Below are 15,765 nucleotides of genomic sequence, written 5' to 3' on the forward strand. Positions count from 1 at the left end.
TATAAGGGAATTTAAATAAAATTGTCGACACGTTCACATGAAATTATCCAGCTGCTCTTGAAGATTTTCATGTGGCTCAAACTCATCAGAACTCAAGGAAATGTGAAGTGGGGGCATAGCAAGAACAAATACACGAGTAAGGGGAATATTCCAGGGTCCGCGAGATGGGCACACATGCCCAGGCTCCGATTAAAAACTGGAAACTGCCTAGTCAAAGCCTTCTTTATACCTCATCCTAGGATTGAGGTCACTCCTTGCCACTTTCTGAAATTAATTTTTCCCAGTTTCAAAAGAGCCCATTGGTTCTGTGAGGAAATTCGTCCGTGCTCACCCTGCGGTTACGGATGTAATGAAAAAATCCTTTGAAATACAAATAAAATGTTGGTACTTTTGAGAGACGCTTCTTGAAAACGTGAAGTTTATTGCTATTCACCTGGAAGAAAGGATTGGGATTTTCATCTTCAAGAGAAAATAAATACCCGGAAAAGACGCAGGGTGGCGCTGCAGCCTTAGAAGTAGAAGTGGCAAGCAGACACCCTTTTAACCAGAGGTACTCCGCCAAAGAAGCAAGCAGGAAGAGGAGGCTTTCTAAGGCGGGTGCTCCGGGAAATCGCGGCCCTAGGATTGTCCATTCATCCCAGTATCTGCAAAATTACTGGGAGTCCGATTCAGCGTCAGTGCGAGTCTGAGCTGGATCAGGTTTGCTGGGAGACCAGAGGCGATGGAGGCTGGAGGGGAAAAGGAGCGCGTTCTGAAACAAAGGCAAGTCCTGCTATTCTTTGTTTTGCTGGGCATAGCTCAGGCTGCTTTCAAGCCTAGGCACTATTCAGTGGCCGAGGAAATGGAGAGTGGCTCCTTTGTGGCTAATCTGTTAAAAGACCTGGGGCTGGAGATAGGCGAACTGGCTGTGCGGGGGCCCCGGGTCGTTTCCAAAGGGAAAAAGTTGAATTTGCAGGTCGATAGGCAGACCGGAGACCTGTGGTTAAATGAGAAACTGGACCGGGAGGAGCTGTGCGGCCCCACGGAGCCTTGTGTATTACCCTTCCAGGTGTTACTGGAAAATCCCTTGCAGATTTTTCAGGCCGAGCTACAGGTTAGGGACATAAATGATCATTCTCCGGTTTTTCTGGACAAGGAAATGATTTTGAAAATTTCAGAAAGTATCCCTCCCGGAACTACTTTCCTAGTAGAACGAGCCCAGGATTTAGATGTAGGAAACAACAGTCTACAGAATTACACACTAAGCCCAAATTTCCACTTCCGTCTTAAATTACAAAATAGTTCCAATGGCATATTACCACAGCTGGTGCTGGACAAAGCGCTGGATCGCGAAGAACAGCCTGAGATCAGGCTAACACTCACAGCGCTGGATGGTGGGACTCCACCCAGGTCTGGTTCTGCCCTGGTCCGCGTTGAAGTCGTGGACATTAACGACAATGCCCCTGAGTTTGCAAAACTGCTCTATGAAGTTCAGATCCCAGAGAATAGCCCCATTGGATCCCAGGTTGCCACCGTCTCTGCTAGGGATTTAGACATTGGAACAAATGGAGAAATATCTTACACATTTTTCCAAGCCTCTGAAGACATTCGCAACACGTTTCGAATAAATACGGAATCTGGAGAACTTCTTTTAACACAGAAACTGGATTTCGAATCCGTTCAGACTTACACACTAAATATTCAGGCGACAGATGGTGGGGGGCTTTCTGGAAGTTGTGTGGTGTTTGTCCAAGTGATGGATTTGAATGACAACCCACCGGAACTAACCATATCAACGCTTATCAATCATATCCCAGAAAATCTGCAGGAGACCATAGTTGCTGTATTCAGTGTTTCAGATCCTGACTCGGGAGACAACGGAAAAATGGTTTGCTTCATCCAAGATGATCTTCCTTTCTTTTTGAAACCCTCTGTTGAGAATTTTTACACTCTTGTCATAAACACAGCCCTGGACCGAGAGAGCAGATCCGAGTATAACGTCACCATCACCGTCACAGACTTGGGATCCCCCAGGTTGAAAACCCAGCATAACATAACTATTTGGGTCTCAGATGTCAATGACAACGCTCCAACTTTCACTGAAAGCTCCTACACCCTGTTCATCCGCGAGAACAACAGCCCCGCCCTGCACGTGGGCAGCGTCAGCGCCACAGACAGAGACTCAGGCTCCAACGCCCAAGTCACCTACTCGCTGCTGCCGGCCCAGGACCCGCACCTCCCCCTCGCCTCCTTGGTCTCCATCAACGCGGACAACGGGCACCTCTTCGCTCTCAGGTCGCTGGATTATGAGGCCCTGCGAACCTTCGAGTTCCTCGTGGGAGCAACAGACGCAGGTTCCCCGGCAATGAGCAGCGAGGCGCTTGTGCGCGTGGTGGTCCTGGACGATAACGACAACTCGCCCTTTGTGCTGTACCCGCTGCAGAACGGCTCTGCGCCCTGCATCGAGCTGGTGCCCAGGGCTGCCGAGACAGGCTACCTGGTGACCAAGGTGGTGGCGGTGGACGGCGATTCGGGCCAGAACGCCTGGCTGTCCTACCAGCTGCTCAAGGCCACGGAGCCCGGGCTGTTCAGCGTGTGGGCGCACAATGGCGAGGTGCGCACAGCCAGGCTGCTCAGCGAGCGCGACGCCGCCAAGCACAGACTCGTCGTGCTGGTCAGGGACAATGGCGAGCCGCCAAGGTCGACCTCCGTGACGGTGCACGTGCTCCTGGTGGATGGCTTCTCACAGCCCTACCTGCCACTCCCAGAGGTGGCCCCGGACGAGGCCCAGGCCGACTTGCTCACCGTCTACTTGGTCATTGCGTTGGCGTCGGTCTCGTCGCTCTTCTTGTTCTCCGTCATCCTGTTCGTCGCTGTGCGGCTGTGCAGGAGGAACAGGGCCACCTCAGTGGGTCGCTATCCGGTGCCTGAGGGCCACTTTCCGAGCCACTTGGTGGACGTGAATGGCACTGGAACCCTGTCCCAGAGCTACCAGTATGAGGTATGTCTGACAGGAGGTTCTGGGACCAGCGAGTTCAAGTTTCTGAAGCCGATTATCCCCAACTTCCTTTCTCAGGGTGCTGAGAGGGTTAGTGAGACAAATGCCAGTTTCAGGAATAGCTTTGAATTCAGTTAAGTATTAATGAAGGGTCGCTGTGAGTCGGAATCAACTCGATGGCAACGTGCTTGATTTTTGTTTTGTTTACTAGGGAGACCCTAGGGTGTCCCTGAGTAGCGGATATGGTTAAGCGCTCAGTTAAAAGCTAGACTACTAACTAAAAGGTTGGCGGCCCCACCCATAGGCGCCTCAGTAGAAAGAGCTGGTGATCTACTTCGGAAAGTCCACACCCTTGAAAACCCTGTGGAGAGCAGTTCTACTCTGCAAGGCATGGGATCTGGTTTGCTTTGACTGTTTTACCAAGACTGCGCTCAGTTGGTTTGTGGAATTTTTTTTTAACTGCTTTGCGTGTTGGCGATGTCTCTTTTTTATTTGAAATGTAGCTACCCTATTTCCAATTCTGAGCATGGTACTGTGTTGCTTCGGAGTATGAAAAATTCATGGTTCTGTGGATTCCGATTCATAGAGACCCTGTAGGACAGAGTACAACTGCCCTATGGAGTTTCCAAGGCTGTAATCTTTAGGGACACAGACTGCCACATCCTTCTCCCACGGACCAACTGGTGGGTTTGAACCGCCAAGCACATTACCACTGTGCCACCAGGGCTCCCTTTTCAGGATATTTAAAATAAAAAAAAAAAAAACCCTTTGCCAGCCAGTCGATGCCGACTCACAGCGACCTTACAGGACAGAGTAGAATTGGGTTTCCAAGGAGCAGCTGGTGGATTCGGACTGCCAACTTTTTGGTTAGCAACAGAGCTCTTCACCACTGTGCCACCAGGGCTCCTTTCAGGCTATAGTGACTAATTTTTTTTAATTCAGTCAGAATCGACTGGATGGCAATGGGTAAATTGCTAATTAATCTCACTGTTACTTAATTTGATTTAAAGTTTGAAAGCAAAATTTTTATTTTCATAAATCTTTAATGTTAGAGCACCCTTTTCCAAACTTACCTTCCAAATTTCCTTCATATTTTTAACATTTGCTTTTACTTTATGGGTAAATTTTTTTCCAGCTCAGAATATTTGAGTTTGTGTATACCCTCTAAAGGAGCCCTGGTGGTGCAATGGTGGAGCTCTCAGCTGCTAATGGAAAGGTTGACAGTTGGAACCCACCAGCTGCTCTGAGGGGGAAAAGACCTGGAGATCTGCTACAGTAAAGACTACAGCCTAGGAAACTCTATGGGGCAGGTGTACTCAGTCATATAGGGTCTCTATGAGTCGAATCGACTTGAGGGCACACAACAACTCTCCTCTTGTCGTTAGGTGCCATGAAGTTTCAAGTAATAGTGAACCTATGTACAACAGAAGGAAACACTTTTTGGTCCCGTGCTATCCTCAAGATCGCTATGCTTGAGCCCATTGTTGCAGCCACTGCATCAGATCCCTCTTGTTGAGGGTCTTTCTCTGTTTTGCTGTCCCTCCACTTTACCAAGCATGATGCCCTTCTCCAGGGACTTGTCGCTTCTCATAACACGTCCAAAGTGTGAGAGATGAAGTCTCAATTCTAAGGAGCATTCTGGTATAAAATTGACTCTTTAGAGATTAAGTGTTGGTTTCCACAAACCATTCATGTTGTAAGTGCTCAAATAATATCTGTATCAAAATTACTAATATTCTAAATGTAGTATTTAAAATAGCATATGTCTAGTGATTTTCAAAGACATTCTAATTCTTTGTACTCTATATTTCAAATGTTTTTTAAAATAAACCCTCTGCTTATTTCAATCCCCTCTTTTAGAAATCTGTTTTATTAAAAATCTTCTAGCTGATAAATGGAAACGGAATGAAATATTGAGAACGCTGGCACATTGTGAACATTGTAACCACTGTCACAGAACAATTTGTAAAAAATTGTTAAATGGGAACCTAATTTGCTGTATAAACTTTTACCTAAAACACAATTAAAAAATTTAAAAATCTTCCAACAACTCTGAGCACTTTATTAAAATCCAAGAGACTTGAGAAGACTATGTCTTCATTCTCAATCAAGTTTTTGAGACTTCAAACATAGCTTGGCATTGCATTTTTCAAAACATTTTGAAGCATTTGGGATTCAATTAGGAACAAGCTTGTGGGGGAAAAAATGTACCTGGATCCACTCATTCTATTTTTTGCACTGACTAGTTTTACTATTCTCCTTTCAGTTCGTAAACTTTGTGATGCTTTTCTTGGGTGCTCGAGGTGTGTTTCTCAATGGCTCCCCAGTTTTTGTTGCATGATTAGCACAGTCCCTGGGACATTGTAGGCTCTTAATAAAATTTTTGAATGACTGATCAAAAGAAAAGAGTGTCTTTATTTTACCTGTGGTATACTGATACTTCAGTACATTAAAATACTTAAATGACAACATTTTTTCTGGGATCATATGCTCTCTGATGTACAAAGAATTGTGTAATTTTTTGTTATTAAATGAACAAGTCTCTTTTTTCAGACATTATGCAGTTATAAGTCCCTAGTTAAAAGTCTTCAATATATTTTTTCTTTTTTCTCTTCAAGTTTAATTTGAGTCTTCTCTTCTCTACACTAGCTTAAGGAATACATGTGAGGAAATGGCAGTTTTCAATTTTATAATTTAAGTTCCCTTCTACAGTTCCCTAAATGATTCACCCAACTTTCTTCACTTCTAACAGTTTAATTTCTGAAAAATACATTAAAACAAAGTTTTAATTCTTAATGTTCTTCAGCCTATTTTTAAAATTTTCTATAGTTTTTACATATATTTGAACGAGCTATACAATGAACATTAAAATATGGATTTTGAAGGTCTCATTTTGAGATTAGTAGAGGTGTAGAACACTATGTAGGTACCGAAAGGTTCTGATCAACCAAATTATTTCCTGTAGAATCTTGAGTAAATTATATAATTTCTATTTTCCTGAAAGTATAACAACAGCTACTTTAATAGCTTACCATTATGATCAAATAAAATAGCATGAAAATATGGGACTAAAATTGTTTTTATTTTTAGTATCATTAATATTAAAAGTAAACTCAATACATGAGCCTGTGTGTTACATTTCTGATAATTGTGTGGAAATGCAAATGCATTGTTTCTCTTCTCTGCTTAAAATCTTGTGATGGCTTTCTTTTTCTCTTAGAATAAAATCCAAGCACCCATTATTTTGCCCCAGTTTACCTCTTCAGCTTCCTCTTCTACTCGTTCTTGAAACACTAAGTGTGGGTACACTGCCCTTTATTATCCAGAATAGCTGTTTTACCGTCCTAGGCCTTTGCACGTCAGCTTCTTATATATGAAATCTTCTTATTCAACAGCCTTAGGGTGAAAAAATTCTTCTCATCCTTCTTGCTCCAGATTAAATGGCACAGTCCTGGGGAAACTTTCTCATACCCCCAGATTAAGCTAGATCCCCCCCATTGCAACTTTTTGGTATACACTATATTTCTATATAGTACTTTCCACAGTGCTTGTTTGAACATCTGTTTAAAGTCTGTAAGCTTCATTAGATGGAAAACCAAATAATATGCATGGACATTGTCTTGTTACCACCATATGCCTAGCTTCTACTACAAACTCGATAAATACCCATGGAAATAATATAGATGAAACCAATAACTGTAAATGTCCTGTGAAATAAGTACAGGAGAAAGCACTGTAAGTGTTCCTCCAGTGGATGTGAAAAGGTGGAAGGAATTAGGCATCTGTGGCCATCTGGATCTACCCCTTGAATCCAAATATAATTTTTTTTATCAGTGCTTGCATGAGGTTGTCTTTTCATAGCATTTTTCTGACTCTAAAGGCAACTCATGCACATTTTACAAAATTTGGGAAAAAAGACAAACATATAGGATTGTGAAGCATGTCACAGAGCAAAATATTTTCTTATTTATGTGTAATAATTACAGACTTGGAGGAGTCTACTAGGGGCAATCACTTCTTTTAGTTAAGGCTGAATTTTACTCCCCTAGGTTGTGTTTACTTGAGTTATATGATACAAGAAATCCCATTCAGTAGGGTCAACTGGGTCTAATAAGAGGAATAAACGATTTAAAGCAAAAACCTTCTCCAAGAATTTGAAACTGCGAGCGAACGCATGGTGGCGCTGTTGGCTAAGAAGGCGAAATAAACTATAGCCGTTACGCATACCCTGGAATGCACGAATCCGGTGCGGTAAAGGAGGGCTTCTGAGCCTAAGCAGCCTTGTAAGCAAACAAATCAAAGCCTCTGGAAAGGATTATTCGATACGCTGTCGCTAAAGGTTGGGGCAAAAGACTTTGTCTTTTCCCAGCGCTGTCTGTGGCTCAGCTTGGCGACATTCCCTGGAAGACCAAGGCGGAAAGTGCAATGAAGGCAGGAGGGAAACGCTTTCTTAGACAAAGGCAAGTCCTACTTCTCTTTGTTTTTCTGGGTGGGTCTCTGACTGTGTCCGAGTCTGTTCGCTATTCTGTGGCTGAGGAAAAAGAGAGGGGCTTTTTAATAGCCAACCTAGCAAAAGATCTGGGGCTGAGGGTGGGAGAACTGACAGCCAGAAGAGCCCAAGTTGTGTCCAAAGGGAACGAACAGCATTTTCAGCTCAACTATCAGAACGGTGATTTGCTCCTGAATGAGAAACTGGACCGGGAGGAGCTGTGCGGCTCCACAGAGCCATGTATACTGTATTTTCACGTATTGCTGCAAAACCCTTTGCAGTTGTTTACGAATGAGCTCCAGGTCAAAGATGTAAACGACCATTCTCCCATATTCCTTGAAAATGAAATGCAACTGAAAATCCTAGAAAGCAGTCCACCAGGAACAACATTTCCTTTGGAAAATGCTGAGGACTTGGATGTGGGAAGAAACGGTCTCCAGAACTACACAGTCATTCCCAATTCCCATTTCCACGTTCTCACACGCAGTCGTAGGGACGGAAGGAAATACCCAGAACTAGTGCTGGACAAAGCGCTGGATCGCGAGGAGCTGCCAGAGCTCAGTTTAACGCTCACAGCGCTGGATGGTGGATCTCCACCCCGGTCTGGGACAGCCCGAATCAACATCTTGGTCTTAGACATAAATGACAACGCCCCAGAATTTGCACAGCCTCTCTACGAGGTTCAAATTCTAGAGAACAGCCCCCTTAACTCTGTCATTGTCACTGTCTCAGCTACTGATCTGGATACAGGAAATTTTGGAACAATAACATATGCATTTTCCCATGCTTCGGAAGAAATTCTCAAAACTTTTCAACTAAATCCAATTACCGGTGATATCCAACTAGTCAAATATTTGAATTTTGAGACGATTAATACTTATGAAGTCGACGTAGAGGCCAAGGATGGCGGAGGCCTTTCGGGAAAATCAACAGTCATAATTCAGGTGGTGGATGTGAATGACAACCCACCAGAACTGACCTTATCATCAGTCAACAGTCCCATCCCAGAGAATTCGCTAGAGACTGTGGTAGCTATTTTCAGAATTTCCGATCTGGACTCTGGAGACAATGGGAGGATGAAGTGTTCTATTCCCAATGATCTTCCCTTCATCCTGAAACCAGCCGCAGAGAATTTTTACATTCTCGTGTCAAAAGGAGCGCTGGACAGAGAAAAGAGAGACCAGTACAATATCACTATCACTGTCACTGATTTGGGTACCCCGAGGCTGGAAACCCAACACAACATAATGGTGTGGGTCTCAGATGTCAATGACAACGCTCCAACTTTCACACAAACCTCCTACACCCTGTTCGTCCGCGAGAACAACAGCCCCGCCCTGCACATGGGCACCGTCAGCGCCACAGACAGAGACTCAGGCTCCAACGCCCAAGTCACCTACTCGCTGCTGCCGGCCCAGGACCCGCACCTCCCCCTCGCCTCCTTGGTCTCCATCAACGCGGACAACGGGCACCTCTTCGCTCTCAGGTCGCTGGATTACGAGGCCCTGCGAGCCTTTGAGTTCCGCGTGGGCGCGGCAGACGCAGGCTTCCCCGCGCTGAGCAGCGAGGCGCTGGTGCGCGTGGAGGTCGTGGACGACAACGACAACTCCCCCTTCGTGCTGTACCCGCTGCAGAATGGCTCTGCGCCCTGCACCGAGCTGGTGCCCAGGGCGGCTGAGGCGGGCTCCCTGGTGACCAAGGTGGTGGCGGTGGACAGCGACTCGGGCCAGAACGCCTGGCTGTCCTACCAGCTACTCAAGGCCACTGAGCCCGGGCTGTTCAGCGTGTGGGCCCACAATGGCGAGGTGCGCACAGCCAGGCTGCTGAGCGAGCGCGACGCGATCAAGCACAGACTCGTCGTGCTGGTCAAGGACAATGGCGAGCCGCCAATGTCGGCCACTGTCACGCTGCACGTGCTCCTGGTGGATGGCTTCTCGCAGCCCTACCTGCCGCACCCAGAGGTGGCCCCGGACGAGGCCCAAGCTGATTGGCTCACGGTCTACTTAGTCATTGCTCTGGCGTCGGTTTCATCGCTTTTCCTGTTCTCAGTGCTCCTGTTTGTCGGGGTGCGGCTGTGCAGAAGGAACGGGGCCGCCTTGGTGGATCGCTATCCAGTGCCTGAGAGCAACTTTCCAGGCCACTTGGTGGACGTGAGGGGTACCGGGACCCTGTCCCAGAGCTACCAATACGAGGTGTGCCTGACCGGAGGCTCTGGGATAAATGAGTTCAAGTTCCTGAAGCCAATTTTCTCCAGGGGTCTAGTTCAAGACACTGAGCAAGACTAGAACAAAACTCCAATTGTGGATTTTCAGTAACAGAAGAATCAAAAAGTAGTTGTTTGATGATGCTGTGATTTTTTTTAAATCAAAGGTCTTTATTCGATATAAATTTTGTTATATATCTGTTTTACTTTCTATGTAGTTAATCTGTTCATATTATCCTTTTCCATTTGCTTCCTATTTTACCAACACAATCGTAATTTCTTCTTTTCTTTTTCTAATAAAAAAATTTTTTAATAGGTTAGAAAAATAAATTCATTATCTTTTTATGGTTATTTCAAATAGGTTTTTTTTTTTTAACTATCTTCAAATTCTATATCCAAAGCAATGTAGAGAGAGTACCAAACCGCCATTCTTATAATTTATCAGGCTGAATTAATTAATATAATCCTCTGTATAATACTCCTAAAGCAGCTCTGTCTATGGTTAATGAAGTTTGAGTATAGATAAGAATGTGTTTTCTTTGAGATATAGTGGTGTATCATTTTTAGAAGTATGAGATTCAAATAAAAATAGTATACTGCATTCATTTTCTGTATTGATATTTGCAATTGCTATTTCAATGTTGTACATCATTATATAGGCCATTAAAAAACCCAACCCCATTGCCGTGGAGTCAATTCGGACTCATAGCAACCCTATAGGACAGAGTAGAACTGCCCCATATTGGCCACAGATAAGCAAAAATTATAATATTATAGGGAAAGTTACTCTTTGGTTTGCCTAAAGTGAATTCATGATGTCTGAGGGAAAATAATCTATTTTAAACAACTGATTTTGCTTGTCCATTTGGTAAGAAGACATTTCTTTAGTAAGTTGTTTGCTGGGATGACAACTGAGTTTATAAATTCTGAGATTAAAATGTTGTCAACCTCAGGGCCATTTATTTTCCAAGAATGTGTGTGTGTGTGTGCGTGTGTATTCTCTAAATGCTTAATGGTAAAAGTAGTGTCCAATTGAATCCTACTTTATTATTAATACGTATTTGGCATTTATGTAGTGATATATGAGGGAAGTGTTTTCTTTGTTTCCTATCTTGATTCCCTCCTTCAGATTTGAACTTGACGTGATTTAGGATTTTAAATGGTCTCTCTGTGATAAACACCGTCCAGACACATCAACATTCTACCCCTCACTGTGTAATTAAAAGTGTAATTAAAAGAAGATGTACAATAGAAAGTTCTAAAGAGAGAGGAATATCATTATGAAACTCTGAATTAGCTGCGATTAAGAACAAAATCCAGAAACAGTCTGTGTATATTCAATATTTTTTGCCAACACTATAATTCAAAGGCATCAATTCCTCTTCAGTTTTCCTTATTCATTGTCCAATTTTCACATGCATATGAGGCGATTGAAAATACCATGGCTTGGGTCAGGCACACCTTAATCCTCTAAGTGACATGTTTGGTTTTTAACACTTTAAAGAGGTCTTTTGCAACAGATTTGCCCAATGCAATACGTCATTTGATTTCTTGACTGCTGCTTCCATGGGCATTAATTGTGGATCCAAGTAAAATGAAATCCTTGACAACTTCAATACTTTCTCCACTTATCATGATGTTGCTTATTGGTCCAGTTGTGAGGATTTTTGTTTTCCTTATATTGAGGTGTAATTCATACTGAAGGCTGTAGTCTTCGAGCTTTATCAGTAAGTGCTTCAAGTCTTCTTCCCTGTTAGCAAACAAGTTTGTATCATCTGCATATCAAGGTTGTTTTGAGTCTTCCTCCAATCCTGATGCCCCACTCTTCTTCATATAGTCCTAACTCTCCTTGCCATCAACTCATAGCAACACTATAGCCGAGAATAGAACTGCCCCATAGGGTTTCCAAGGAGTATCTGGTGGATTTGAACTACCAACCTTTTGATTAGCAGCCATAGCTCTTAACCACTATGCCACCAGGGTTTCATATAGTCCAACTTTCTGGATTATTTGCTCAGCATAGAGATTGAATAAGTATGGTGAAAGGATATAATGCTGAGGCACGCTTTTCCTGAATTTTAAACCACATACTATCCCCTTGTTATGTTAGAATGATGGCCTCTTGGTCTACGTACAGGCTCTTCATGAGCACAATTCAGTGTTCCGGAATTCTCATTCTTTGCAATGTTATCCATAATTTGTTATGAGCCACATAGTTGAATGCCTTTACATAGTCAAAACAGGTAAACATCTTCCTGGTATTCTCTGCTTTCAGCCAAGATCCATCTGACATTAGAAATGACATCCCTGGTTCCAAGTCTTCTTCGGAAACTGGCTTGAATTTCTGGCAGTTCCCTGTCAATGTACTGCTGCAACCACTTTTGAATTATCTTCAGCAAAACCCTTGTGAATAGTGATGCAAAAACCCTTAACAAAATATTAGCAAATGAAATCAGCAACATACAAAAAGGATAATACACCATAGCCAAGTAGAATTTATCCCAGGAATGCAAAATTGGTTCAATGTATGAAAATCAATTTACACATTGTCTTAGTTATCTAGTGCTTCCATAACAGAAATACCCACAAGCGGACGGCTTTAACAAAGACAAATTTATTTTCCCACAGTCTAGTAGGCTAGAAGTCCAAATTCAGGGCGTCAGATCCAGGGGAAAGCTTTCCCTCTCTGTCGGCTCTGGAGGAAGGTTCTCCTCATCAATCTTCTTCTGGACTAGGAGCTTCTGCACAAAGGAACCTCAGGTTCAAAGGACGTGCTCTGCTCCTGGCATTGCTTTCTTGGTGGTATGAGGTCCCCAACTCTCTGCTAGCTTCCCTTTCCTTTTATGTCTTGTAAGATAAAAGGTGGTGCAGGCCACACCCCAGGGAAACTCCCTTTACATTAGATCAGGGATGTGACCTTAGTAAAATGTTACAATCCCACCCTAATCTTTAACATAATCTAATCTTGCCTCATTAACCAAAGCCTGAGATTAGGATTTACAACACATAGGAAAATTACAATTACAAAATGGAGGACAACCACACAGTACTGGGAATCATGGCCTAACCAGTTTGACACATATTTGGGTGGGGTGGGGGCACAATTCAATCCATGACATATATAATACATCATATTAATAAAATAAGGACAAAACAACAAAACCACCTCAACTGATGCAGAAAAACCATTTTATAAAATCCAACATTTGTTCATGATAAAAAATATTTAAAAACTAGGAGTGGAAGGGAATGTCCTCAAACTGATAAAGGGCAACTAAAAAAAAAAAAAAAAACCCCATAGCTAACTTCATACTTAATGGTAAAAGACCAAAACTTTCTCCCTAAGTTCAGGAACAAAACAAAGATGTCCTCTTTCACCATTTCTATTCAGCATTGTACTGGAGGGTCTAACAGGGCAACAAGGTAAGGAAAAGAAATAAAATCATCCATATTGGAATGGAAGTGGTAAAACTAGCTCTATTTGTAGATGACGTGGTCTTGTATAAAGAAAATCCTAAAGAATTCACACACAACTACTGACAATAAAAAGTTCACCAAGGTTGCTGAATACAAAATCAACATACAAAAATCAGTTGTATTTCTATAAATCAGCATTGAACAATCCAAAAATAAAATTAAGAAAATAATTCCATTTATAATAGCATCAAAAAGAATAAGATATTTAGGAATAAATTTAACAAATGACGTGCAATACTTCTGAAAGCTACGAACCATTATTGTAAGAAATTAAAGAAGACCTAAGAAATGAAAAATGTTCACGGATTGGAAGCTTTAATATTGTTAAAATGCAGATACTCCCCAAATTAGTCTACAGATTCAATGCAGTCACTAGCAAAATCCCAGCTTGGTTTTTTTTTTTTTTGCAGAAATTGGAAAGCTGATCCTAAAATTCACATGGAAATGGAAGGGAGCCAGAATAGCCCAGCCAATGTTGAAAAAAGAACAAAGTTGGGGAACTCCTACTACCCAATTTTAAAGAATGTATTCTAAGTTAGACATTAGATACTTGAATATTTTGATACATTGAACGTTTGGATACCGTCTTTTTATTGAGTAGAAATTGTCTTAGATTCCATCACAAATTTCTAAAGTCAGAGTTCTCCATATTTACATAAAACAATTATTCCAATACCTCCTTCCTATATTTGCATTTTGATGGGTTTAATTTTTTTTTAATCTTCTTACAGGTTTAAGCGTAGAAGCCTGAGCGATGTTAAAATTTAGTTTGCTTTCACGAAGTGAGCAGCTTTGTTTGCTTTACAGCGGTTACATTCAAATGGCCGGCTCATCTAATTAGTATATATCCACCTATCTGGTGTACTAGAAAATTCCTTTTTTAAAAATTTCAAATAAAATCCATAAACTTTTCATATTAACCAGTTATTGTTAGGTTAACATTTTGATATAATGATAGTATTTGAAGTGTGACTTCAAACCAAAAACACTAGTTAAAAAATCTAATACCTATTTCACTAATTTATCTCTCTCTCAGCGGTTACTGTTTAATCTCCCTCTACTTTTCCATTTCAAGTTAAGAGCAAAATAGCTTCCAAATCATCATGATGTTTAAAAAATCTCTCTCACTTAAAAAACACACACACACAATATAATCCCTTGGAGACTATTCAAAACTTCACGTATGGCTTTAGCATTTTGAGCTTTAGTACTACTTGTATTCAAATTATTTTAAAGTGATTTTTATCCCTCCTTCAATGATCTTTTAAGTTCCTGCTTATATTTTACCAGGGAGGGGTTAAAACTGGTATTTAGTTTCCTGAGCACCCTTATATCTAACCCATCTCTTTTTTTATATTGAAAATGGAAAGAAGATTTTAAATATCTGCTTTGGGTCTGGCAACCAATGAATATAAATAGTAATATGAATACTTCAGGATGCACCTCTCTTGACTGGAATGGAATGGTTTTTCAGGTGACCATTATTTACATCACTTAACTCCTCTTCCTTGTAGATATAATACGGTAGATAAATTTGGCAGTTTGGAAACATAATCTTTGACATGATGCTCTAGGCCATCCTTCTAGGCCACGCTTCTTGGTTTCAACTTTAAACCATTTACCAGAATGTAATAACATTACAAAAGATCTATACATACATAATTTTTCCAATATTAAGGCTACAGGGAATTCATTATATATGTCACTCTTAAAAAACTTTATACATAATTAATAATCTTAACAAAAACACTGAGTACTCATTTTCCTTCCAATTTTTAAGCTTTATAACCATCTGTGTTTGGTGGTAATTATATCTAGAGGGAGACAAAGCATTTCAGAGCCCTGGTGGTACAGTGGTCAAGAGCTTGCCTGTTAACCAAAAGGTGGGCTGTTCAAATCTATCAGCCGCTCCTTGGAAACCCTATGGAGCAGTTTAACTCTGTCTTATTAGGTCACTATGAGTCAGAATCGACTCCACAGCAATGAGTTTAGTTTTTTTTAACATTAATTGAAAACTTGAATAAAAATATAAATATACTCAAACAAGGCTGAAGTTTGGATTTAAATTATCTAAAATGTTGTTCATCTGCCCAATTCTACCTAGGCAGATTAGAGAATGGATTCTGGAGCCATGCTGTTCAAATCCTGGATCTGCTATTTCACATGGTGTGTGACTTTAGGCAGGGTATTTAAACTTTCTGTGTCTTAATTTCTTCATCTATAAAGTGTGGCTAATAAGTGTGATTACCTCATAGGGTTGTTTGGGGGATAAAATTAATTAATATATGTAGGACATTTAGGATAACATCTGGCATACAGTGGCATATATATTAATATTACCTAAACTTCATTTCATTTGGAGCCCTAGTGGCCCAGTGGTTAAGAGCTCAGTTGCTAATCAAAAGGTAGGCAGTTCAAATCTACCATCTGCTCCTTGGAAACCCTGTGGGGCAGTTCTACCCTGTCCTATAGGGTTGCTATGAGTCAGAGCAGGTTTGGTTTTGGTTTTGGTAGACTTTGTTTGATTTTGGACTGACAAAAGAAACTGACAACTGCTAATTCTCAACCTTATTTTTATGTCAACATGTAGGTATAAATAGACAAAAAAGAGTTTTTAAG

At 41.6% G+C, this 15,765-nt stretch overlaps 2 protein-coding genes across 2 annotated transcripts; both read left to right on the forward strand.

The window, feature by feature from the left end:
• Window positions 1-679: 679 nt before the first annotated feature.
• Window positions 680-4,513, forward strand: LOC100656738 (protocadherin beta-2). The gene has a single exon (XM_003404552.4). The coding sequence runs from the start codon at window positions 722-724 to the stop codon at window positions 3,113-3,115; it is 2,394 nt and encodes a 797-aa protein (XP_003404600.1). The 5' UTR covers window positions 680-721; the 3' UTR covers window positions 3,116-4,513.
• Window positions 4,514-7,084: 2,571 nt separating this feature from the next.
• Window positions 7,085-9,928, forward strand: PCDHB3 (protocadherin beta 3). Its single transcript, XM_003404553.4, has one exon. The coding sequence runs from the start codon at window positions 7,403-7,405 to the stop codon at window positions 9,749-9,751; it is 2,349 nt and encodes a 782-aa protein (XP_003404601.2). The 5' UTR covers window positions 7,085-7,402; the 3' UTR covers window positions 9,752-9,928.
• The last annotated feature ends 5,837 nt before the right edge of the window (window positions 9,929-15,765 follow it).

Source organism: Loxodonta africana, chromosome 2 (assembly GCF_030014295.1).
Source record: "Loxodonta africana isolate mLoxAfr1 chromosome 2, mLoxAfr1.hap2, whole genome shotgun sequence".
Classification (NCBI taxonomy): domain Eukaryota; kingdom Metazoa; phylum Chordata; class Mammalia; order Proboscidea; family Elephantidae; genus Loxodonta; species Loxodonta africana.